This window comes from Arachis ipaensis, chromosome B09, assembly GCF_000816755.2.
Source record: "Arachis ipaensis cultivar K30076 chromosome B09, Araip1.1, whole genome shotgun sequence".
Classification (NCBI taxonomy): Eukaryota; Viridiplantae; Streptophyta; class Magnoliopsida; order Fabales; family Fabaceae; genus Arachis; species Arachis ipaensis.
Genome location: NC_029793.2, coordinates 146,348,050 through 146,371,532, shown reverse-complemented (window position 1 = coordinate 146,371,532; position 23,483 = coordinate 146,348,050). Strand labels below are relative to the sequence as shown.

At 37.1% G+C, this 23,483-nt stretch overlaps 3 protein-coding genes across 3 annotated transcripts; all 3 read left to right on the top strand.

Moving 5' to 3' along the window:
• LOC107619765 (dehydration-responsive element-binding protein 1D) lies at positions 668 to 1,952 on the top strand. Its single transcript, XM_016322052.2, has one exon. The coding sequence runs from the start codon at positions 990 to 992 to the stop codon at positions 1,644 to 1,646; it is 657 nt and encodes a 218-aa protein (XP_016177538.1). The 5' UTR covers positions 668 to 989; the 3' UTR covers positions 1,647 to 1,952.
• Positions 2,719 to 5,348, top strand: LOC107616100 (zinc finger CCCH domain-containing protein 48). The gene is made up of 9 exons (XM_016318100.2): positions 2,719 to 3,315; positions 3,395 to 3,490; positions 3,865 to 3,954; positions 4,025 to 4,126; positions 4,201 to 4,347; positions 4,452 to 4,571; positions 4,654 to 4,713; positions 4,805 to 4,902; positions 4,993 to 5,348. Exons 1-9 carry the CDS (start codon positions 2,917 to 2,919, stop codon positions 5,135 to 5,137), a joined length of 1,257 nt encoding a protein of 418 aa, XP_016173586.1. The 5' UTR covers positions 2,719 to 2,916; the 3' UTR covers positions 5,138 to 5,348.
• Positions 9,570 to 12,813, top strand: LOC107616101 (protein HOTHEAD). The gene is made up of 5 exons (XM_021111262.1): positions 9,570 to 10,541; positions 10,627 to 11,271; positions 11,453 to 11,850; positions 11,953 to 12,512; positions 12,600 to 12,813. Exons 1-5 carry the CDS (start codon positions 10,445 to 10,447, stop codon positions 12,649 to 12,651), a joined length of 1,752 nt encoding a protein of 583 aa, XP_020966921.1. The 5' UTR covers positions 9,570 to 10,444; the 3' UTR covers positions 12,652 to 12,813.

Sequence of the window (23,483 nt, the reverse complement as noted above, 5' to 3'; positions counted from 1 at the left end):
TATGCCTACGCAGTACGCACACATATTTTTGGCATGTGGTTATGTAAGTATGAACCCTGGTTTTGTGTCCATGATCCAAGTCCACAGTATCATTTCCCTACGCAAATCCAGCTTTGTGAAATCACTTTAATTAAGTCTTAACTATACTATTAAATAATTCAATCTAAGGGTCAAGTGCGGTGCGTTGTCTCCTCTTGCTTTCTAACCTTTACGTCACACTGACGGAGCCAAGACCGGAGGCAAATCCCACCCACAAAATCCAAAGATCTAAGCCCAATCACTTCCTTTAATCAGGTAAAGAACAAAGTGAATTAAATACCAAAAAAGAAAAAAAGAACAAAGTGAATTTTTAAAAGAGTTTTANACCATGACAAGGACACCCAGTTCACTTCACAAATTCTTGTATCTCTCTTTCCAGGTGATGGATGGCTTATCACAATTCAAGAGACACACACCCCCTTCTTTCTCTTCACCTTCTCCTATCCCTTTCAGTCAAGCCCCCCCTTATCCAGTTTTAAATTCTAGATGTGGGGAGACAAAGTCACACGTGTCATAATCCACACAGGGCGCATGACAACTCCAACTTGTTAAATGCAAAGGCGAAGCCCACTCTGCTACTTCTTACTTCTTACAATTCCTTAATCATAGTCCATACCGTGGGAAGACAAAGACAAACTGCAACCCATAACTCCCAATCAAATTCCTCAAATAAACTAAGCCCTAAATACTAGAAACATTAAATTACTTAGCTGTCTCCTCTCCATAGAGTCCGCGTTGCCACTTTCCTTCAAACACAGTCTCACTTCCCGCACACACTATATATAACTCATCAATTTCAATTCTCTATTTCCCTCCCAAAAACACACACACACAACAACAACAAGTCAAGACCAGAAACAAAGACATCAAACGCCATAAACTCACCCTTTTCAACAAACTATTCCATTCACTCAAATAATTTCAAAGTTATAAACTTTACATCCATTAGCATGTTTCCCATCAATCATATTGTCAATAACCAGCTTCCGAGTAGCTCCTCGGAGAACACTGTCTTGTCATCGCCGTTGTCGGAGGGGGAGGTAGTGCTGGCGGCTAGCCACCCCAAGAAGAGAGCGGGGAGGAAAAAGTTCAGGGAGACGCGCCACCCTGTGTACCGCGGCGTGCGGCGGAGGAACTCCGGCAAGTGGGTTTGCGAGGTGAGGGAGCCAAACAAGAAGACGAGGATATGGCTCGGGACGTTCGCCACTGCGGAGATGGCAGCGCGTGCGCACGACGTGGCCGCTATCGCTCTCAGGGGGAGGTCTGCCTGCCTCAACTTCGCAGATTCGGCGTGGCGCCTTCCCATGCCGGAGACGACAGACGCAAGAGACATCCAGAAGGCTGCAGCGGAAGCTGCCGAGGCATTCCGCCCCGTGACGGAATTGGAGACTGGTGAAGTGAGGCGGGAGGGTGCTGTGGGGGTAAAGGCGGCGTCAGAGACGACCATGGTGGCGGAGGCGGCGGAAGAGCAAGAAGGAGAAGGGGTGCCGGAGATTTGGAGGACCATGGCGTTGATGTCTCCAACGCATTACAGTGGGAGTGAGTTTGGCGTTGATGACGTGGAATTTGATGATGCCGAAGTATCGTTGTGGAGTTATTCGATTTAATTTAAGGAGGCAAAAAATACGAGTCATTCATTCATTCATTATTTATTTATTCATTTAGAAACTATTTTTAGGAATAAAGAGATTGTTTGTGTAGTATTAGACGTTTTGACCTTTCTGGGCTAAAGTGTCCGTACTCCTAGGTTTTTTTTTACACTAGTACGGATGATGCCACAGAAAGTGATGGGGAATGTGGATAGATAGAAATATAGAAAATCTGATTAAAAAGACTACATAGAATTTATTTCTTCAGATTGTGTATAATTAAAAAGAAAATCAATCATATATGTATATATAATTTATGGTTTTTATAGTAGTAACAATTTGTATCTATATTATTATACGTACTCAAAGTTAAATTTGTATTTTCTTAGCTTCACATAAAGTATTAGTAGTTTTAACGTAAGAGAAATGGAAAAGTACGAGAAGTCAATGAAATATTTGTATATAATAGAGGATTAGGAAATATTAGAGATATAACCATTAGTGTTATCTTTTGTCATCAGCTGAATTTTTGGGATGAGTGGTATCATGACATGTTATTAGAACTCTGGATTCGAAAAGTCAAGAGATCGACTCCAAAATCAGTTTAAGCTTTTCATCCCACACATGAAAGATATGCTAATAACAGAAAATTAAAAGATAAAGCACAATCTGAACATAAATTAAAGAACAAGCAGTGCAAAATAGCACATAGACTAAACCTTTTCAAAACTACAGCAAGATCATAAGGAGCAAGCATGTATGAGTTCGGAAAGACACCAGAAACAATGAATAGAAAGATGGGATTGAAACTGACGATTTATCCACGGCAGTTGGAATCCAATAACGGCTTGAAAAGGATGTAGTTGCAGTGTCAGAAAGAAGCATGACACAAGCAAACAGTGATGACTGATGAGTGGTGATACGAGAATTAGCATTACAAACAAAATCCCACGTGGTATAATGTAAAAAATATTAATTAAAATATAAAAATATAATATCAGAGAGTATTTATTGTTTAATGTTTATAACTAAGCCATGCATATAGAAATAACTGACGTACCTTTGATATATTATCTTTCTGTTATTTTGAATGAATTCTTGTTGTAATACATACACAGTTCCACTCTGCATCTAAATTGGGAATCAGGGTTGCCCCAACCTCCTCCAAACTTGATGATCCCATTCCCACGGTACCATGATTTGGCACGCTGCGCGATCCAATCCAATCTACTTCCATCGAACTTGAATTTAAATTCCTTCTCGTTTATTCCAATCCACAGCGACGCACATGGATGTAGATGGGGGCAACAAGCGTGTCTTCCACCGTCTTGCTGGAGCCACGGCGGCCGACACCAGGCACCACCAAAAAAAAGTGTGCTACCATTGGCAAGCTGGAAACTGCAACAGACATCCCTGCCCCTTTCTCCACAGCGCCACCGTCTACGGTAGCACCATGTCTAGCAATAATAATAATAATGGCCGCCGGAGCCAAACTTTTATGAATGGCACTTCCACGTGGGGCCATGGCAGTGGTGGAGGTAATCATAGAGCAGTTAGGAAGGCTGATAAAGTTTGTAATTACTGGGTGCAGGGGAATTGTGGTTATGGTGAGAGGTGTAAGTTCATTCATTCTTGGAGTTGTGGGGATGGTTTCTCTTTGCTGACTCAGCTTGAAGGCCACACCAAGGTAAAAGTAAAACAATCTTGGTAACATAATCATGATCGTTCTTGAAGTTGATGGGTTAGTTTTGTGTTGAACTGAACAGGTTGTGAGTGGAATAGCTCTGCCTTCTGGTTCCGATAAGCTTTATACTGCAAGTATTGATGAGACTCTCAGAGTTTGGGACTGCCAGTCTGGACAGGTTATGTTCCCACTCTTTTTTTAATTGGAAAGTATGAGGAGCCAATGGAATATTTGTACAATGTGTACAATGGAGATTTAGCGAGTATTAGAGAAATAACTATTAGTGTTACCTTTTTCCATCCGCTGAAGTTTTTGAGATAAGTGGTATCATGGCATAGTATTAGAGCGCTAGATCCGAAAGGTCAAGAGTTCAATCCTTGGTGAACCTCAAAATCAATTTATGGTTTATTATCCCTAATACTCGGATGGTTATTTTAGATAGTATGGGAAATGTTCATTTTGTAACTCAATAGTCCGTTGTCTCCCTAACGGAACTCTTTCTTAATTTGTGCATGTTTCAATGCTGAGCTTGGTTTTGTGTGCAAATTGCAGTGTACTGCTGAGATCAATGTTGGTGGCGAAGTAGGGTGCATGATCAATGAAGGACCTTGGATTTTTGTTGGTATACCCAATTGTGTTAAGGTAAGAGAGGGCACAGATTGGCATATGCTTTTTTACCACATCATGTTTGGCTGATAAAATGGTAATGCAGGCTTGGAACACTCAAACTTGTATGGAACTAAGTCTACAAGGCCCTGTTGGACAAGTATATGCTCTTGTTGTCAACAATGATATTCTCTTTGCTGGTACACAGGTAAATCATTTCTCAATTCACTCTTTATTTGTTTAGTGTAGAACCATAATTTATTCTTACCTCTTGTATTTTAGGATGGGTCTATATTGGCATGGAAGTTTAACGTAGTGGTCAATGTCTTTGAGCCTGCTGCATCGCTTACAGGTCACTCTCGTGGTGTTGTTTCATTAGTAGTTGGACCCAATAGACTTTACTCTGCTTCAATGGACAATACTATAAGAGTAAGTTGCATAGGATTAATCATAAGCACAAGCATGTACTCCATTATTTATTGTGTCTTGGATTGTAATTTCATACTTTATTCTAATTGGATGTTGTCTTTCAGGTGTGGAACCTTGAACATTTACAGTGTCTACAGATATTAACGGATCACACATCTATTGTGATGTCAGTTCTCTGCTGGGACCAGTTCCTTCTATCTTGTTCACTGGACAAAACAGTAAAGGTTGGCTTACATTATTTGTTGAATTCTAATCATTTACTAGTATATAATTTTTGTAATCTTGATTTCTCTCTTGTACATACAGGTGTGGGTTACTACAGAAAGTGGAAAGTTAGAAGTAACATACACTCACAAAGAAGAACATGTATAGATGTTTGAATTCATTTGTTTATGTTGATACAAGTAAATATGCATGTGTTTTTTGATGATTAATTAATGGTATGATGTGGCTGTAGGGTGTGGTTGCTCTTTGTGGGGTGCATGATTCACAAGGAAAGCCAATTTTGCTTTGCTCTTGCACTGATAATACCCTACGCCTTTATGAGTTACCTTCGTGAGTATAATTTTGATTAATGGTTTGATTTGGTTTAATGGTAACTAAGATGTTGACTAACTCTTCATTACTTTGCCACATCTTTTTCAGATTTCTAGATAGAGGAAAAATATTCACAAAACAAGAGATACGAACAATTAAGATGGGGCCTGGTGGCATATTTTTCACTGGTGATGGATCAGGTCAAGTGAGAGTATGGAATTGGATAATAGACCCAACCATTTCCATCCAATAATAATAATCCCTTTTGGGTTTTAATATTATATGTCCAGTCTTGTTACATTTTGTTAAATCATACCCCCAAAATAAGTTCAAAAAAAAAAAAAATCTCTTATCATTTTGACTCAAGGATCCTTAAATTCCATCTTTATTATATATCCACTTGATAAAATTTTACATTTATTTTAACTTCTATAATGGTGGTGATGCAAGTTACGGTTTAGGCCTTAGGAGATGTATCCAGTGAAAATGTGAAATGAACAAATTTCTATTGTGTATAATCTTCATGATTAATCAAAACTAACATTGTTTTTTATATTAAAAAAACTACACAAATAATTCATAATGTAATATGTAATATGTAATCACAATTTAATAGTTTGATCGATAAAAATAACATTTTTTTTATCTATTGAAAATGTAAACTTGTAAATTTACACCCGAATGAAAGTATTATGCCAATGTAAAAGCTAGGCTAAAATAATTGAGTTAAAGCTGGAGCCAGGTCCTTGCTTGATTCACTTTCACGTTTAACCGTAACAACATTTGAGAAATTACCGAGGTTAGAAACAAACTAACCATAAACAGAGTAATGGTATAAGTATACTTGTCCCCTAAGTATTCGTACGACTTTATATTTACCAGTAATGACAGTAACTCACATATGTACATCTATGAATTTTACTAATTTTCTATGTGAAACCAAAAATAAATTGCTATTGCTAATAATTGGTATTTAGATTCATCAGATTAAGAAGCTTGCTTAAGAAATAAGTCTAAGCCAGCATTTGACTTTTCAATAGTTAGCTGGATCTTTAATTTTATTTTTTCAAACATAACTTTTGCATAAACAAACATCAAAATTCACATATAACTAGCACCCATTACCTAACTTTATCCTTTAAGTATTGATGGCTATGATCCATGAACATGTGTGACGTGCAATCTACCTTTTTACTAGCTTTCTACGATCTTTTCATTGATCCAATGAATCAACAATAAATATGATGCTGAAATTTCAAACACAAAAAATGCCAACAAATCCCAGACAATGCAATGCATTGCTACTCGATATTTCTTTTTTTTTTTTCTTTTTTGTTGCAACTATAATTCGGTGCCAAACCGCAGCTACTGCCTATAATTCATTAACTTGTTGACATAAAGAAGATTTGTTCTAATTGAGTCTCTGCACGCTAACACACTTAAATTATTCGAAGTCAACTCCAATCAAATTTCTAATTATATTACACCCATTTGTTGAAACTAGTTAGTTGATCAGTTGGATTGGATTTGGTTCATGCTTTTTGGAAAACCTTTTAGCCACAACCATGCATTTATTGTTAAAAAGGTCAACTATTAAATATATAAAGAAATTTTGAACCCCAAAAAATATTGAAGAGATGGTTGAGGCCTTGAGGGGTTAATAATTGTGAGGAAGAAATATAAGAATGAGGCAGATTGATGTCGGCGGTTCCCCAGTCCCCACCTTTTTAAGGTCTGTGTGTAAAACTCTATCCCTTTATTAAATGACCGAGTAAGCAACAATTCTTTTTGGAAGTAAATAAATAAGGAGAGCAAACATAATGGTTTTTTGTTATCTCTGAATATGTGTTCAAATTAAACAACATAGATTATTAATTAAATTTTATTCTATATATTTATTTTAATCAGTTTTGTTACTCTTAATAAGAGATTGTCATTTTTTTATTTTTGATATTGAATTAACAATAATATTCTTTTAAATTATGGACTCTTGATATGTTAATCTCAAATGTGAAATGATTTAATTTGAGATGCAAAAATTAGATTTTAAGTCAAATTCTTCAATTTTTAGAAGTACAAAAATTGAATCTTTTAATTTTTTGATACAAAAATTAAACCTTTTAAATGTTTAAACACAAATCAGAATCCTTTAATTTTGATACTTCTTATTATTTTAAAAAATATTAAAAATTATAATGTTAAAATATATCAATTCTTTTACTTTTATAACAAAAAAAAACAACAAATAAGAGAATCTTGGAACTAACAAAAAATTTGAAAAGAGAGATGCATGCTTTGAAAGTTGAAACAAGTAAACGACACTACACAACATATAAGAAGAATAATTAACAACCGACAATTTAAGAAAGAAAAGAAAAATAAAATAAATAAATACGTAATCTACATACACTAATTTATTATGACACATGTATTGTTGACTTCTTGTGCAATACTTAACTACACTATATAGTATGGGAAAAATTTTAAATGTACCGAAAATATCGGTGTTCTAATTATTTTAACTGTTGATTTTAATTAATATATATTTTATATATTTTTTATAATTCAGATCAACGGTTAAAAACCAATGAATTATAACTCAAATGACATAGTTTCTTTATACTCATCTAAGAGATTGTGAGTTCAAATCTCTCTATATTTGGTATAAAAAAAATCAAAGATTAAAACAACTGAAATTCCTATAGTATGTATGGCCCTGAAAATTATCGCAGTCACTGCAAACAATGGAAGTGATGGCGGCATCACATACATAGATAGATACCTCCCACTTCATGCTGAGCTGATGATATTCTTGGGAATATCCCTTTGTTTCAATCGAGGATTTTTGTACTCATGCAATTCCCCTTGTTTGTATTGAGAATCTACTTTGATTTACTTTGAAATGGTCAATTACATTTCATACATGCATATTCTCTCTCCTATGACCAATTCAAAGCTAAGGTACTTTTTATTTTTCTTGATTAAGACTCAATCAATAATGGTATTAAAAGGTTTATTGACTAAAAGTGGCTGTAGCATTATTAAATGGTAGCATAATCTATGATTTCACATGTCAAAATTTAACAAACTAGACCCAGAAAAACTCAACAAGCCTTGAATTACTAATTACTAGTAATTACTAATTACTATATATACTTTCCCACTTCAACTAATAAATTAACCCCTATTTAAGAATCAAAGTTCTAGTACTGCTATTGTCATAAAACATATCTAGTTAAGACTTAAGAGATAGAATGAAAACAAACGCCACAAACTTAATTATGTCTTTGGTTGAAAACCCAACTTGAACGGCAAAGACACTTTCCACTCACCACAATAACGCCCCAAGACTCCTCAACCAATGAAGTAAACTAATTCTACACGTCATATATAGATATACAATCACTATTTGCTATTGCTATATATATAGTTTGGGGTGGTTTCTTTCTCTTATCTATTAGTATACACACACACAGACATTCCACTAATTATTAAGAGATATAGAGAAGATGAAGATGGGTGGTTCATCATCCTCGCGTGTAGTGGAATCAGCAACATGGTTCTGTGTGGTGGTGTTGGTGGGTATGATAATGTTGGGGTCCATAAGGGTTGATGATGATGGTGGTGGTGTTGTAAAAGGGGAGAAGCTGGGAAAGAGAAGGGTGTGTGATGAGATATATGTTGTGGGAGAAGGGGAGACACTTCACACAATCAGTGAAAAGTGCAGTGATCCCTTCATTGTTGAGAGGAATCCACATATCCATGATCCTGATGATGTTTTCCCTGGCCTTGTTATCAAAATCATCCAACACCTACCAACCACAACATACACATCATAAACTACATAGGTTTTAGTTTAATTTTCTCTGTCTTTGTCATTCTATAGCAGGAAGATCAGATATATAAAGGGAGAAGTTCAACAACACATCTTGTAGTTATCTATAGTTATATACTTATATACATTAGCTAGGTTTCTTCTTATTCTTCTTCTTTCATTTAATCATTTTGAAGAATCATAATGAAAATATACAGTGTGGACTAGTTTGTGCCACATGAATATTTCCCAGAGAAATATGAGCTTCCCATTTTTATGTAAATTCAGGCATGTATAATATTGTTCTGACTTTATTTTGCTCTGCTCTGTTGAGAGAAGAGAAAGGACTATAGTTGAACTTAGATCACAAGAGTTCCAAAAGCACAAATATTCTGATTAATTAGATGTATTTTCATATCCCTTCTAGTTTTATGTTATCTAATTATTATTCTTTGGCAATATAATTTGGAAGTATCATAATACTTTTGTCTTTCTTTTGAATTTGAGAATGTACGAAACAGAGAAAAATACGAAGGAAAGTGATTGAAGCCTTCTAGCTTTGAATTGATGGACACGTCTTTCCCATGATTTTTCAAACTAAAGAAATAGAACGTAGTCTTGGTATACGAGGTTAAATTTCTACAAAAGATACAAGTAGTGTTTAAGAAATGAGGTAGTATAGGGAGCCAATGGAATATCAGTACAATGTGTATAATGAGAGTATATGAATGTTCGATTCAGTAGTAGGATATCAGATGTTTATTACCCTGGTACCCGGATGGTTATTCTGGATAGTATGGGTGTATTGTGTTTGCGAAATTAGTAGTATTTTATTCTCATATTCATTTTTTAACTCATATTGGGACAAATAAATAGCCTATTGTACATATTGTACAAATACTCCATTGGCTCCCTAGCGGGATTTGAAAGAAATAGTAGTCCACGTCTATGTATTGGTTCCTCTCTTATACAACGTTTTGTACACTGAATTATGAAGGAAAAATACATTGTCCATCATAACAAATGACGTATAGAAATACTTATAAGAAAAAAAACCAACAAACTGTATTCGTAAGTGTCTCATGTCCTTTTTGGTAAGGAAGTACTGTGTTTATACCTTCAATTCCAGTTTGTTCCTTAAATCTTAAGTCATTATTACTTGAACTTAGCACGTGTCCAAATTTCTGTGTCAGACACCAAAATTTTTCCCACTAAGTACTGTGTTGTTTTTTTAGCTGGAGATAGACAAATATAAACCTGATTGTTACTCGAATTTTATGGGATATGGAGTAATCAAGTTAACTTAATTAATAAGGTTCTTTTTTTTCTTTTTCCCTTTGATGGAAACTTATTTGTTAGTATGTTAATATGTCATTCCAATTCCTTATATATAGTATATAGCATGGAGATATATTAAGCCATGCTATTTTAACTTTTAAGTCATGCATGTGACAAATCAATGAAGAAGTTCGTGGAATTTTGTTTATAATGATAGGCAAGGGAAGCATTTTCAACAAGTTCCAAGAACACTGAGTCTTTGTATGGAGTTGGCGTTGCAAATAGATGTTGTTGACCAAACAAATTATAATTGCAAGAGCAAATAAAGGGTGGTGGTTCATGAAGCGTTCACTTTAATAATGTTCTGGTTATGATAATATTACATTATATCATATATAAAAAGAGAGTTCAATTCATTAACCCTGCACAATTATTCTACCATCTACCAAGTGAAGTTGTCCATCAATAATGGGTTGGGGTTTGAAGACATTTAAATGCTCATTTCTTATTTGGAGCCTTTTCTTTATTAGTTTATCTTATTCTGAAAATTTTGATTTTGAAAAAGGTAAACATTACTTTTTATCATTATTATTAGATCTAATCATATGTAAGTGTCACTTAATTTTCTTTGATCTGTTCCATTTATGCAGCTCCAAAGTTCAAGTTTGTGAAAGAAGCAACTTTGGCACCACCAATCTTATATTATGATTATATAATAATTGGTGGAGGAACATGTGGTTGTCCACTAGCAGCAACACTTTCACAAGGTGCAAGAGTTTTAGTCCTTGAAAGGGGTGGTTCACCATACACAAACCCAGAGAAGATCAACATATACAACTTTGTCAGTGCACTATCTGACATAAGCCCTTCAGCATTTGCACAGCAATTCATATCAAGGGATGGTGTCCTAAATGCAAGGGCACGTGTCCTTGGTGGTGGTTCTGTCCTAAATGCAGGATTCTACTCAAGAGCTAGTTTAAGGTACATAATGGAATCCGGGTGGAATGAAACTCTGGCAAAGATTGCATATAAATGGGTTGAGAAGAAGGTGGCTTTTAAGCCTACACTGCTGCAGTGGCAAGCAGCAGTGAAGGATGCATTACTTGAAGTTGGGGTGCTACCTTACAATGGCTTCACTCTTGATCACCTTTATGGGACTAAGATTGGAGGCACCATCTTTGACAAGGATGGTAATAGGCACACTGCTGCTGACTTGTTAGAGTATGCTGATCCAAGGAGGATTTCTGTTTATGTCCATGCCACAGTCCACAAGATACTCTTTAGATACAATATAGGTAATATTGGAATTTCTTTTTACTTTTCTTGCTAAAATTCGATTACCCTTTATAAGAATAAATACAAATACTTCTGTTAATGACTGAATGATTTATAAGTTCTTTCTGATTTAAATTTTAGATCTTATTTAATAGTAGATAAAATCATATTGACATGATACTCCACAAATATAATGTGCAGAAAGAAGGAGGCCTCAAGCTTATGGAGTGATTTTCAAAGATGCATTAGGAAAAATGCACAAAGCATACTTAGGAAAGAGGTCAAAAAATGAGATAATTGTATCAGCTGGGGCCCTTGGAAGCCCACAGATACTGATGCTGAGTGGAATTGGGCCTGCAAGCCATCTGAAGGCCCATGGAATCAAGGTGGTTTTGGACCAGCCTCTGGTTGGCAAAGGTATGGCAGATAATCCAATGAATGTGTTGGTGGTTCCTTCTCCTTTACCTGTTGAAGTGTCTCTGATCCAAACAGTTGGAGTCACCAAGTTCGGTAGCTTCATTGAAACAGCCAGTGGATTGAGCATAGGTCATTCTTGGGCTGAAAGGCTTCAAGGGATCTTTGAATTTGTGTCCAACCAGGTTGGTATTGGTGCTAAAGTGCTAATGCTATATATTCATCACATTATTCAATTAGTTAATACTAATTAAGCATGAAATTTGTTTTTGGTTTGAACTTTTCAGAGTGGGAAACCATCATCAGTGATGTATCCACCAGAAACAAAGGAGGAGAGTGTTGGAGACACCATAAGATCACTATCCAATCCAATTCTGAAAGGAGGAGTCATCCTTGAAAAGATCATAGGACCAAGATCAACAGGGCATCTAGAACTCGTTACCACTAATCCCAATGACAACCCTTCAGTTACCTTCAACTATTTCAAGGATCCAGAAGACCTAAAGAAGTGTGTTCTTGGCATGAAAACAATCATAGATGTCATCAACTCCAAATCATTCTCAAAGTTCAGGTTCAAGAACATGCCTGTGGAAGCTCTCATTGACTTGATGTATCACATACCAATGAACTTGAGACCAAAGCATGCCTCTCCTACCCTTTCTTTAGAACAGTATTGCATAGACACTGTCTTAACTATCTGGCATTACCATGGAGGATGCCAAGTTGGAAAAGTTGTTGATCTTAATTACAGGGTTCTTGGTGTTGATGCTTTGAGAGTTATTGATGGATCCACCTTTTATCGCTCTCCAGGGACTAATCCTCAAGCTACTGTTATGATGCTTGGAAGGTACATGCTTATTAATTAATTAATTATTAATTAACCATTGTGCTTCATTATTATATATTAACAATCAGTATATATACATTTGTACAGATACATGGGAGAGAAGATTTTAAGGAAAAGATACTTCCCTGCAAAGAAGTGAAGGGATAATTCACTGGGTGCTAAATTTTTTAGATCCATAGTTTATTGTCTTGTATGACAATCATTTTTCCAAAATATTATTACTACCCGAGATTTCAGATAATAAATATTTTTAGGAGAATGTATACTTCTTTCTTAATCTATTATTTACGTTGTTCAGAAAAAACGTTGTTTTTCTATACTTTCTCATAAAAACAATAGAAAGATTGAAGTAGAAAGATTCATGATAATTGTTACTATTATATAACTAAAGAAGCAGTGTTTAAATTTAAGAAATAAGAATATGACATAATAAGCATTAGCATATGCTGATGGGGTACCCAATCAAACCCCCTAACACCTTCGTAAAGTGGAAGAAGCATCTAACTTTAATTCCATATCTTTTTTTTTTTCTCTCCAAACCACTGATGGAGACTAAGAAAGATAAAGAATCTACTACTCAGAAGGAGCATTTTCAGGGGAAAAAAAGAAGATTTACGTGAAGAATATTCACAGAGCATAAGGCTCCTCAATGTAAGCATATGCTTTTTGGTAATTGGTTTATTCCATCCTCTTTAATTGAAGTAGTGAACGGTTGCTTATAAATTAGAATGGTGATGGAAAGGTTTACGTGCAAATTAAATTGTATAAGCAAAGGAGCTATAGGGCTTCTCTTTCTTGGCAGGAAATGAAGATATATACATATACATATACATATACATATGTATGTATATGTTCTCGCCAAAGGAGAGTTGCCCTGTTGCTGCTTTAGCTTAATTTTCCAGTTTTCCATTCTGTTTTCTATATCTATATATATATATAGCTCCACAGAACATCCAAAAGGTAATAAATTAAAGCCTATGGCCTTCAACTTATTGAAATTTAATGTTGTGTATGTTTCATGGCTCATGCATTAAAGTTTTTTGTTATTATTATGAGCACTACTGAGACTCAAATAAAGTATTGATTTACACGATGAATCATCAATGATATCATTCCATATCATTAAGCAGACAGCAGGCATTTTAATTTACTATATTGAAAGCAGAAGCCATTGTTGGAGTCCTGATCTCTCTTATGCATTCAGATATGGATGGCAAGCTAATTAAGGGAGTTACCTTCAATTCCTCAATAATCAAGATTAAAACTGATAGCAGCAACTGCTTCTTGCATGCATGTAAATAACAACGCAAACAATCCACCGCCCAAAGAGCATTGAAAATTAAGATTAAGGGACAACAGTCTACAGATCATTAATTACTTTTGCATATTAATTTTCTGAGCATTGTATATACACAAAAATCAATTATAAAAATCAGCTACTAAAATAAAATATATATTAAAATACAAATTACATATTAAAAAAAAGGTAAAGTATATATATATTTGTAATTAAAAGTCAAATGTCACAAAAAGTCTCTACAAGTTTTGGCAACAATATAATAGTCAACTAGTTGTATTCGTCGTGAAAGAGATTTTGAGTTCTAACAGACATATATGTATGAGTACTTCATATATAGGATGCAAAAAAAAATGTTATTTACAGAAAAAAATAATTACTAAATTAATTATGATGTATTTGTATTGGAATCGGCTTTCACTAAAAGGGGATAAACTCTCCGAAAATCTCTCCAATTTAACCACCACAACTCCAACAATCGGAATAATAGCACCTAGACTTCGTCAAACCAAAGGAAAAGATACGAGTAACCGCTTAAAGGTAACTCTATATATACAAGTGACTCATTCAGTCACAAGTACGTAATTCACTCTATCTTAATTTTGAATATTCTTATACTCTCACTGACTTGAGCGTTGGAGTCCCTTTGCAGGTGCCCAATGTTGCCGTCCTAAGAAGGAGACGACGTTCCTCTCTCCCGCTCCAAGAAAAAACAAATTCAAGCGTCAGCAGAACGAGCTATACCTCGTCGGGATCTTTCACACAGGAACATTTGGCGCCCACCGTGGGGCCCGAAATTTTCTAACCCCACAATTCTTTACCCTCTGTACCCTTTAATCTTTTTTGCAGATCACGACGCATAGCAGACGAACACAGCCACGCTTCCTCAAACCCTACCCCCGCCGAGCTGCTAGCCATCAATGAGACCCTCCGGGCCAAAAATCAGAGGATGGCCGAACTCTTACGCCAGAGGCAGCACAGTCACAGCAAAGGAGGGGAGCACAAGAACGCTAAAGACAAAGATAACAATGATGAACACACATCGGAGGCAAAACACACTATACCTAATTCCCCGAAAACAACCACCAAAAGAACCAACCCCTTCACAAAAGAAGTCATGAGCTTCGAGATGCCCAAAAACTTCACCCTACCAACAGCTCTAAAGCCCTACCTAGGAATTGGCGACCCAAATATCCATGTCACAAAATTCTATACAATGATGTTTATGAACAAAGAACACGACCCAATCCTATGCCGAACTTTCCCCACCTTCCTAGATGGAGCCACTTTGATTTGGTTCTCCAATCTCCCAGAAGGCTCCATCTCCAACTTCGATGAATTGGCCGACTAGTTTGTCAACCACTTCGCCGCATCTAAGATATACGTGCACAATTCCGATTACCTGAGTACTATTAAGCAAGGGCCATATGAAAGCCTGAAAGACTACATGACCAGGTTCGCTGAAGCAACTAATGAAATACCCAACCTAAATCCAGAAGTCCACCTCCACGCTCTGAAAAGCGGCCTTCACCTAGGGAAATTTCAGGAGACCATAGTCATAGCAAAGCCGAAAAGTCTAGCTGAATTTCGAGAAAAGGCAACAACTCAAATCGAGATCGAGGAGCTCTAAGCACTCCAAAAGGCAGAAAAGCCCGTCCCAAACAGGGAAGATGAAAAGCGGAACAAACACCCGAGCAATAGAACAGACCAAAGGTCATTTAAGCTCACACCTAAGTTCGACAACTACGCTCCCCCTAAATGCCAAAAGAGAGGACATCATCAGAGATATCCTACACTAGAAACTCATCAAGCCTCCAAACAAAGCAGGCACATACTAGGATCAGCGATACATGGACAAGTCTAAATACTGCATCTTCCATAAAAAATATGGATATTCAATGGACGATTGTGTTATAGCAAAATACCTCCTCGAAAAACTGGCCCAACAAGGCCTGTTAGACAAATACATTGACACCCGAGGAAGGAAACGAAATGCAGAAGACCTCGGCTAGTATTCTAGAACAACTGACAATTCCCGAGACAAGGGAAAAAAGGTAGATGAAGATACTAATACACCTTGCCGAATAATAAACTGCATTTCTGGCGGTTTTCAGGAGGCGGATGCACAAACTCGGCCAGAAAAAGATCCTACCGAGATATGATGACCGTGACAGGGTCAACCTCGTCTCAACCTGTCAACCAAGACAAACCAGAAATCTCATTCCTCCCTAAGGACTATAAAGCAACCGATCGCAACCTTGACGACCCCGTAGTCATCACTACACAGGTGGGAGAGCCATTAGTCAAGAAGATACTGATGGATTCGGGGAGTAATGCAGACGTGCTATTCTACTCAACATTTCAAAAAGATGAAGTTAAGTGACAAAGCCCTCCAACCATCATCCGGGAAACTGGTAGGTTTCTCAGGTGAGCGAGTTTCTATCCAAGGTTACATCTGGTTACAAACCACATTTGGAAATTATCCTGATTGTAAAACCATAGACATACAATATCTTGTTGTTGATTGCAAAAGTCCTTACAATATAATCCTAGGCAGACCCTCCTTAAATGCATTCAATGCTATTGTTTCTACTGTGCATTTGTGTGTTAAGTTTTTTCGTAGGATAACAAAGTCGTAACGATCCACGGAGACCAGAGGAAAGCTAGGCAGTACTATAACGCTAGCCTGAAGAACGAATACCCAAGACAGCCTGAACAGCAATATGTTCAGGCAGTATACAATTTGGAACAATTACCTCCCCTGGCCGACTTGGACTCTTGGACCAACTACCAAGAATTACCGATGCCAATAGACGACCTCACGAAGGTTCAACTAACATCCGAGGAAGAAAAGTATACATACCTTGGCAACGCACTGAAAAATGAAGAACGTGAACAACTGGCCGAGCTATTAAGGCAAAATGTCGATCTATTCGCGTGGACTCCGGCAGATATGCTAGGGATAGACCCCAACGTCATCTGTCACAAGTTAGCAATCAACCCATCAACGGTAAGTGGAGGATGTGTGTGGACTATATAGACCTTAACAAGGCCTGTCCAAAGGACGCATACCCCCTCCCATGCATTGATAAACTAGTTGACAGTTCTTCCAGTTTCCAATGTTTAAGTTTTATGAATGCCTATTCTGGTTATAACTAAATACAAATGTATTCGGCCGACCTGGATAAAACTGCTTTTATTACTAACAATGGAAATTTCTATTATAAGGTTATGCCATTCGGGCTCAAAAATGCAGGTGCCACATACCAAAGGCTCATGGACAAGGTCTTTTCAAACCAAATTGGCCGAAACATAGAAGTCTATGTCGATGACATGGTGGCAAAGACACTACATTGCAACAAACCACATTAAGGACTTAAAAGAAATATTCCAACAACTTCAAATGTACAACATGAACCCCAATCCCAAGAAATGCGCCTTTGGAGTGCAAGGTGGGAAATTTCTCGACTTTATGCTCACCTGGCGAGGTATTGAAGCTACTCCCGAAAAATGCCAAGCGATTCTAAACATGAGATGCCCAAAGACAGTCAAAGAGGTTCAACAACTAACTGGTCGGCTAGTAACGCTAGCCAGATTTTTACCCTGCATAGCTCACCGATCACATCACTTCTTCAAAACTCTAAGAAAACAAGAAAAATTCGAATAGACCGAGAAATGTGAAGCAGCCTTCACTGAGCTTAAGACTATACTCTCAGAACCGCCAATACTCCAAACACCAGAAGTAGGTAAACCACTATACCTCTATTTATCTGTTACTAATCACGCTATTAGCTCTGTCTTGGTAACAGAGACAGGAAAACAACAACACCGAGTATACTTCGTCAGTAAGTCCCTCAAGAATGCCGAAGTCAGATATCTGAAGCTGGAAAACTCGCTTTGGCCCTCATAACAACGGCAAGACGATTGTGGCATTACTTCCAAAGCCATACCATCAAAGTCAGAACTGAACAATCCCTCTAACAAATTCTGACGAAACCTGAATTGGCGGGGAGGTTAATTAAATGGTCGATCGAGCTATCTGAATATGACATCCAATATCAATCCCGAGGAGCCATCAAGTTTCAGGTGTTGGCCGATTTCGTAGTAGAGCTCACCATAGAAGAGCCTGATTCCACGAAGAATAAATGGACACTATACATCGATGGAGCTTCAAACAATAAAGGCTCAGGAGCAGGAATACTACCCAAGGATGAACATGGGACAGCTTTAGAACAATCCATACAATTTACCTTCCATGCGAGCAATAACCAAGCATAATATGAAACACTCATAGCAGGGTTACGACTGGCCCAAATGGTGGGCGTAACGCAGCTAAGTGTCAAATGTGATTCTTTGCTCGTGGTACAACAGGTAACAGGTAACTTTCAGGTTAGAAATTCACTATTAGAGAAAAACAATACCATCACTAATAACCTTATTAACAGTTTTCAGACATTCGATATTTCCCATATACCTCGAGAACAGAATGATAGAGCAGATATCCTCTCAAAATTAGCAACAACGAGAAACCAAACTAAAACACCTATATTATCTCAACTAGCACTCGATGAGCCTAGTGTTATGCTAACGACAATTTTGAGTATTTTACAGGAAGAGGACTGGCGAACACCGTTTATATGTTATATACAAACAGGTGATATACCTAGTAGTATTCAAAATAAAAGGAAATTCAAAAGAAGAGCAGGTTTCTATACATTGCTCGGATCCGTGCTATACAAGCGGGGATTCACAAGGCCTCTCCTCAAATGCCTAAACACGGCAGATGCTAAGTTAGCAATGAACGAAGTACTCGAAGGTGTCTGTGGAACCCACATAGGAGGATGAAATTTAGCTTCCAAGATCCTCCGAGCCGGTTACTACTAGCCAACGTTACAACAAGACTGCATGCGTAAGGTTCAACACTGTGACCATTGCCAACATCATGCACCAATTATTCACAATCCAGCTAAGCAGTTGCACTCATCCAAGGTAAGCTGGCCCTTCAACAAATGGGGGTTGGACATCCTCAGACCCTTTCCACCAGCACCAGGGCATGTTAAATTTCTAATTGTTGCTATTGATTACTTTACAAAATGGATAGAGGCAATACCATTAGCAAAAATAACTTCCGAAAAAATGATATCCTTTGTATGGAAAAACATAATTTGCAGATTTGGTATTCCTCATTCCATTATAACTGATAATGGTAGACAATTCATAGATCAGAAGTTTACAACTTTCTTACAAAATTTCAAAATAGTTCAACAATTCTCCTCCGTAGAACACTCACAAACTAATGGTTTAGCTGAGACTGCCAATAAAATTATCCTGCAGGGACTCAGGAAAAAACTCGAGGACTCCAAGGGAGAATGGGCCGAACTCATCCCAGAAATCCTATGGAGCTATAACACAACAGAGCAATCATCAACAAAAGAAACTCCTTTCAGGCTGGTATACAGATGTAATGCCATGTTACTTGTTGAAATTTCACTGCAATCCCCTAGGACCGAGAACATCAATGAAGACGACAACATTCACAACAGACGAATTGAGCTTAACCTCGTCGAGGAAAACCGAAACAAATCAGCATTGCAACAACTCGCCACAAAGCAAGCTATAGCTGGAAAATACAACAGAAAACTCAAATCGAGGACATTTTCAGAAAGAGACCTCATCCTCAGGAAAATAGAGGACGTGCGACGGCCACCAGGACACGGCAAGCTCAGTGCCAACTGGGAAGGGCCATTCCGGATATATAAAGTCATCGGCAAAGGAGCATACAAAATTCAAACTCTCGATGGAGTTATACTACCAAACAATTGGAACATTTCTTCTTTAAGAATGTACTATAGTTAGTCTATAAGTCGGGTACGGTGATGTACTCTTTTTCCTACTACTAGATTTTATCCCTAAGGAGGGTTTTGCTGGAGAGGTTTTAATGAGGCACACCACCCCGCAACCTCGCAATTATCATTCTACCACATAACAAACACAATTCACTTCACATAATCCATTCTCCTACTCCCTCGGCCGAGAACTATCCAACTCATACAATGAGTATCTCAAAAAGATTTTCGCATAAGGAAAATCACACAAACCTATCGAATATGTGTTATAAACACAAAATCAAATTTCAACATTCACAAACATGTTCAACTAAAAGTTACCAGTTTCAAAATATACAAAAGGAACTAGTACTTGGCCAAAAGCCAAAAGTTTTTAAATCAACAAAACTAAAAACAATGTAATCTACTACAAAAAGATCAAATTAGACATCTGGGTTCTCACCCTCCCCTTCAATACTATCTTCATTATCCTCAATCAACTCCCCGCCAACAACAACCTTACACGGATCCATGGCGGACAAATCAGCTGCAAGCGCCAGAAGTTTAATTTGCTCAACAGCTCTCTCAAACCCCGCGGCGAACATCTCGAGACCATAGTCTTCCTTGTCAGTCTCGAACTTTTTCTTTTCAGTAACAAATACAGCCAACCTGGCCTCCAAAGTGGTTTTCTCCTCATCAAACTTCTTCCCAACATTCTCGGCAGCAGTTAGTCTCTCTTGTAAAGAGTCCACCATTTCTAAAGCAGTGCGAAGTTTGTTCCCTTTATCCAAATTATCTTGCATCAGCTGATCTACAGCGGCCTTGTCAAACGAGTCCCTAGCATGCTTTAACTCCTGAGTGCGGCCGATAGACATCAGCCGAGCTCTCATCATCTGAAATAACAAACAAATCAAATCAAACACACACAAACCAATATTAAACACAAAGAACAAAGAAAAAGGCACCACACCTGAAGATATTGACAAACGCCAATATCACCAACTTCCTGAGCCAATTTAATGTCGGCAGGACTCTGACAATACTCATCGGCAACCATCGACAGAGGGAAGTGCTTGCTCCACAATGAGGTGAGGTCCTCATCTCCCACCAACCTTGTCATTAGCCAAATTCACCACCTTTTCCTTTTTTGCATCCCCCCTCTTTCGCTTATAGCTTACCTTCTTAGTAGGAGAAGGTTGATTAACCTTGGCTTCTTTTTCAGCCTTCACATGACTACTAGACCCTCCCTTATCCACATTCTTCGTACAGAAGAATGCCCTCAAACTACTAAAGGTTACCTTAGGAGCTTTTTCAACTGAAAATACACAGAGATAATGACAAAGTCAAAATCTATAAATCAAAGCAAACCAAATACAATTAAATATTTATCTATAATCTCTGACACAGCATCCTTGTCAGAATCCCACTTAAGAAGTTCCACAATAGACAACAGGGCAGAAAAAGAAATATTATTAACAAAAAATTCCACCACCATTTCATTTCGATACTCCATCTCCTCCATCCCCAATACTTGCCTAGGCCTCGGACACCAAAACAAAGGGAACTTTTCCAGTAAGCATTCATCAACATACCACAAAAATTCATCCTCACTAACACTAACCCTTAGAAACATCGATTTAAAACCTTTATAAGATGACTTATACAAACTAAAGATAGCCCGACCCAGAGTGCTTGCTAAGTTTAACCATCCACCTCTCTTTACACCTTTACACTGGAATAAGGCAAAGAAAACCTCCAGCGACGGCTCAGTTTCAAGATGTTCCATTAGCACCTCAAACGCCCTAACAAAAGCCCGTGAATTGGGATGCAATTGAGAGGGTGCATATTTAAGCTGCATCAACACCCCCCGCTCAAACTTGAAAAAGAGAAACCTAACACCCAAATCAACAAAAATACAGCTATACATAAAAAAAATATTCAAAACCATCACCACGATAATACACACGATCAATAGCACTACATGGCAAAAACCTAAGATTAACACCACTACCCTCCCTAACCTACGAAGATGGTAAGCCTAACTGAGATACACTCTGTTCATCATCAAACACGGATGAATACTCTCTAACTGATTCTGCCACCCATGCAAAGGGATTATTAGGATCCTAAACCCACACTTAATCAACAATCTTATCCTTCCCGTCAGTAGTTTCCTTCTTACCCTACTCCTGACAGCCCTCCCTACCGCAACCTTTTTCCCTTTCTCCATCTCGAAAACGCAAGTAAAAACAATATGGAAAACAAATCGAGCGAGAGAAACTAGCCTTTCTTGCTCATCTTCAGCAAACGCACGAAAAATGTAAAGACACAAATGGAATAATCAAGAGCCTAGCAGAAACCACCCACTAGCCCACTACCCACATCTTTAGCAAATTAAAAAACCATAACAAACCCTATCCGTAGATGAAAAGAGATACACTGCAAATCAAATGGTCAATATTCATCATCGTTCACATACCCAATGAGCATTAAATACAACTATCTTTTCCAACATCTTCTCTCTCTTCAAAATTTCGCAATAAACAAGTCGACCTTGGGACTTCTACAATACCCGATTCCGAGCTATACAAAAGCTTGACCTGTTATAGCTCGATTTTGCAAAACAGGTCAAGCTTGGAGGCTATGATCCATTACTCAAAACCTGGCTCACTACAACGATCTCGGAATCGGCTTTCACTAAAAGGGGATAAGCTCCCCGAAAATCTCTCCAACCTAACCACCACAACTCCAACAATCGGAATAATAGCACCTAGACTTCGTCAAACCAAAGGAAAAGATACGAGTAACCGCCTAAAGGTAACTCTATATATACAAGTGACTCATTCAGTCACAGGTAGGAAATTCACTCTATCTTAATTTTAAATACTTTTATACTCTCACTTACTTGAGCGTTTGGAATCCCTTTGCAGGTGCTCAACACCGCCGTCCTAAGAAGGAGACGACGTTGTTCCTCTCTCCCGCTCCAAGGAAAAGCAAGTTCAAGCGTCAGCAGAACGAGCTATACCTCGGCGGGATCTTTCACATAGGAACAATATATATAGTGTCCATCAATATATTTTACACTTAATTAAATTTCATTCATGAATGGAACAAAATAAATTTTTTCTTACTGTAATATGTAGCTCAGAGTTTCTCAAGTAACAAGTAGTTTACACGATTGAATCCACAATTTAATATTTTTAATTGTTGTTTTATGTATATTTTTTGTACTTTTGTTTAAGTTTGAAGTTTTGTATTTGACTCATATCTCTATTTCTTAAATCCTTTTTAGGAATAATTCTTTGCTTTACAATCTTTTCAATATGTAATAAAAAAGCTTAAAAGGAATATATATAATATATGTACTAAACCATAATTTACTATATTTGAGTCCATAATTAGCCATTATTTTTTGCGTATCTCATTTGAACTTTTTTTTTTTTACCAAAAATAGGAGACTCGAACTTGCGATCTATTAATTGAATATGGAAAGACTATACTATTTGAGTTATAACTCATTGGCTATGTCATTTGAACTTGAAATTCTGTATTAGATCCCTCGTATCCATTTTTTCCCAAGTATTTTTGGTATAATTTTAATAACTTTGACACACACAAAAAAGCTTAATAAAAGAATAACTAAGTAATCTTTTAATAAGGGTTAGTTAACAATCTTTGCAAAATATATTGCAAATCTAGTAAATAACTCCGAAAAGAAAAAGAAAATCTCGTAACGAATAACAACTTGAGTGTTTTCTGTCCCGTTGATGAATATATAGTTGATATAGGATGTGCTTGTTAAAATTTATATTTTATAATGGAAGTTATTTAATTAAAATTTTTTATATA

Excerpts from the sequence above, each read along its gene's own strand:
- LOC107619765 (XM_016322052.2), top strand. The coding sequence starts at position 990 with ATGTTTCCCATCAATCATATTGTCAATAACCAGCTTCCGAGTAGCTCC.
- LOC107616100 (XM_016318100.2), top strand. The coding sequence starts at position 2,917 with ATGGATGTAGATGGGGGCAACAAGCGTGTCTTCCACCGTCTTGCTGGA. Across the intron at positions 3,316-3,394 it reads AGCTTGAAGGCCACACCAAG|GTTGTGAGTGGAATAGCTCT; the intron begins GTAAAAGTAAAA and ends TGAACTGAACAG. Across the intron at positions 4,903-4,992 it reads CGCCTTTATGAGTTACCTTC|ATTTCTAGATAGAGGAAAAA; the intron begins GTGAGTATAATT and ends CATCTTTTTCAG.
- LOC107616101 (XM_021111262.1), top strand. The coding sequence starts at position 10,445 with ATGGGTTGGGGTTTGAAGACATTTAAATGCTCATTTCTTATTTGGAGC. Across the intron at positions 10,542-10,626 it reads AAATTTTGATTTTGAAAAAG|CTCCAAAGTTCAAGTTTGTG; the intron begins GTAAACATTACT and ends CCATTTATGCAG. Across the intron at positions 11,272-11,452 it reads ACTCTTTAGATACAATATAG|AAAGAAGGAGGCCTCAAGCT; the intron begins GTAATATTGGAA and ends TATAATGTGCAG.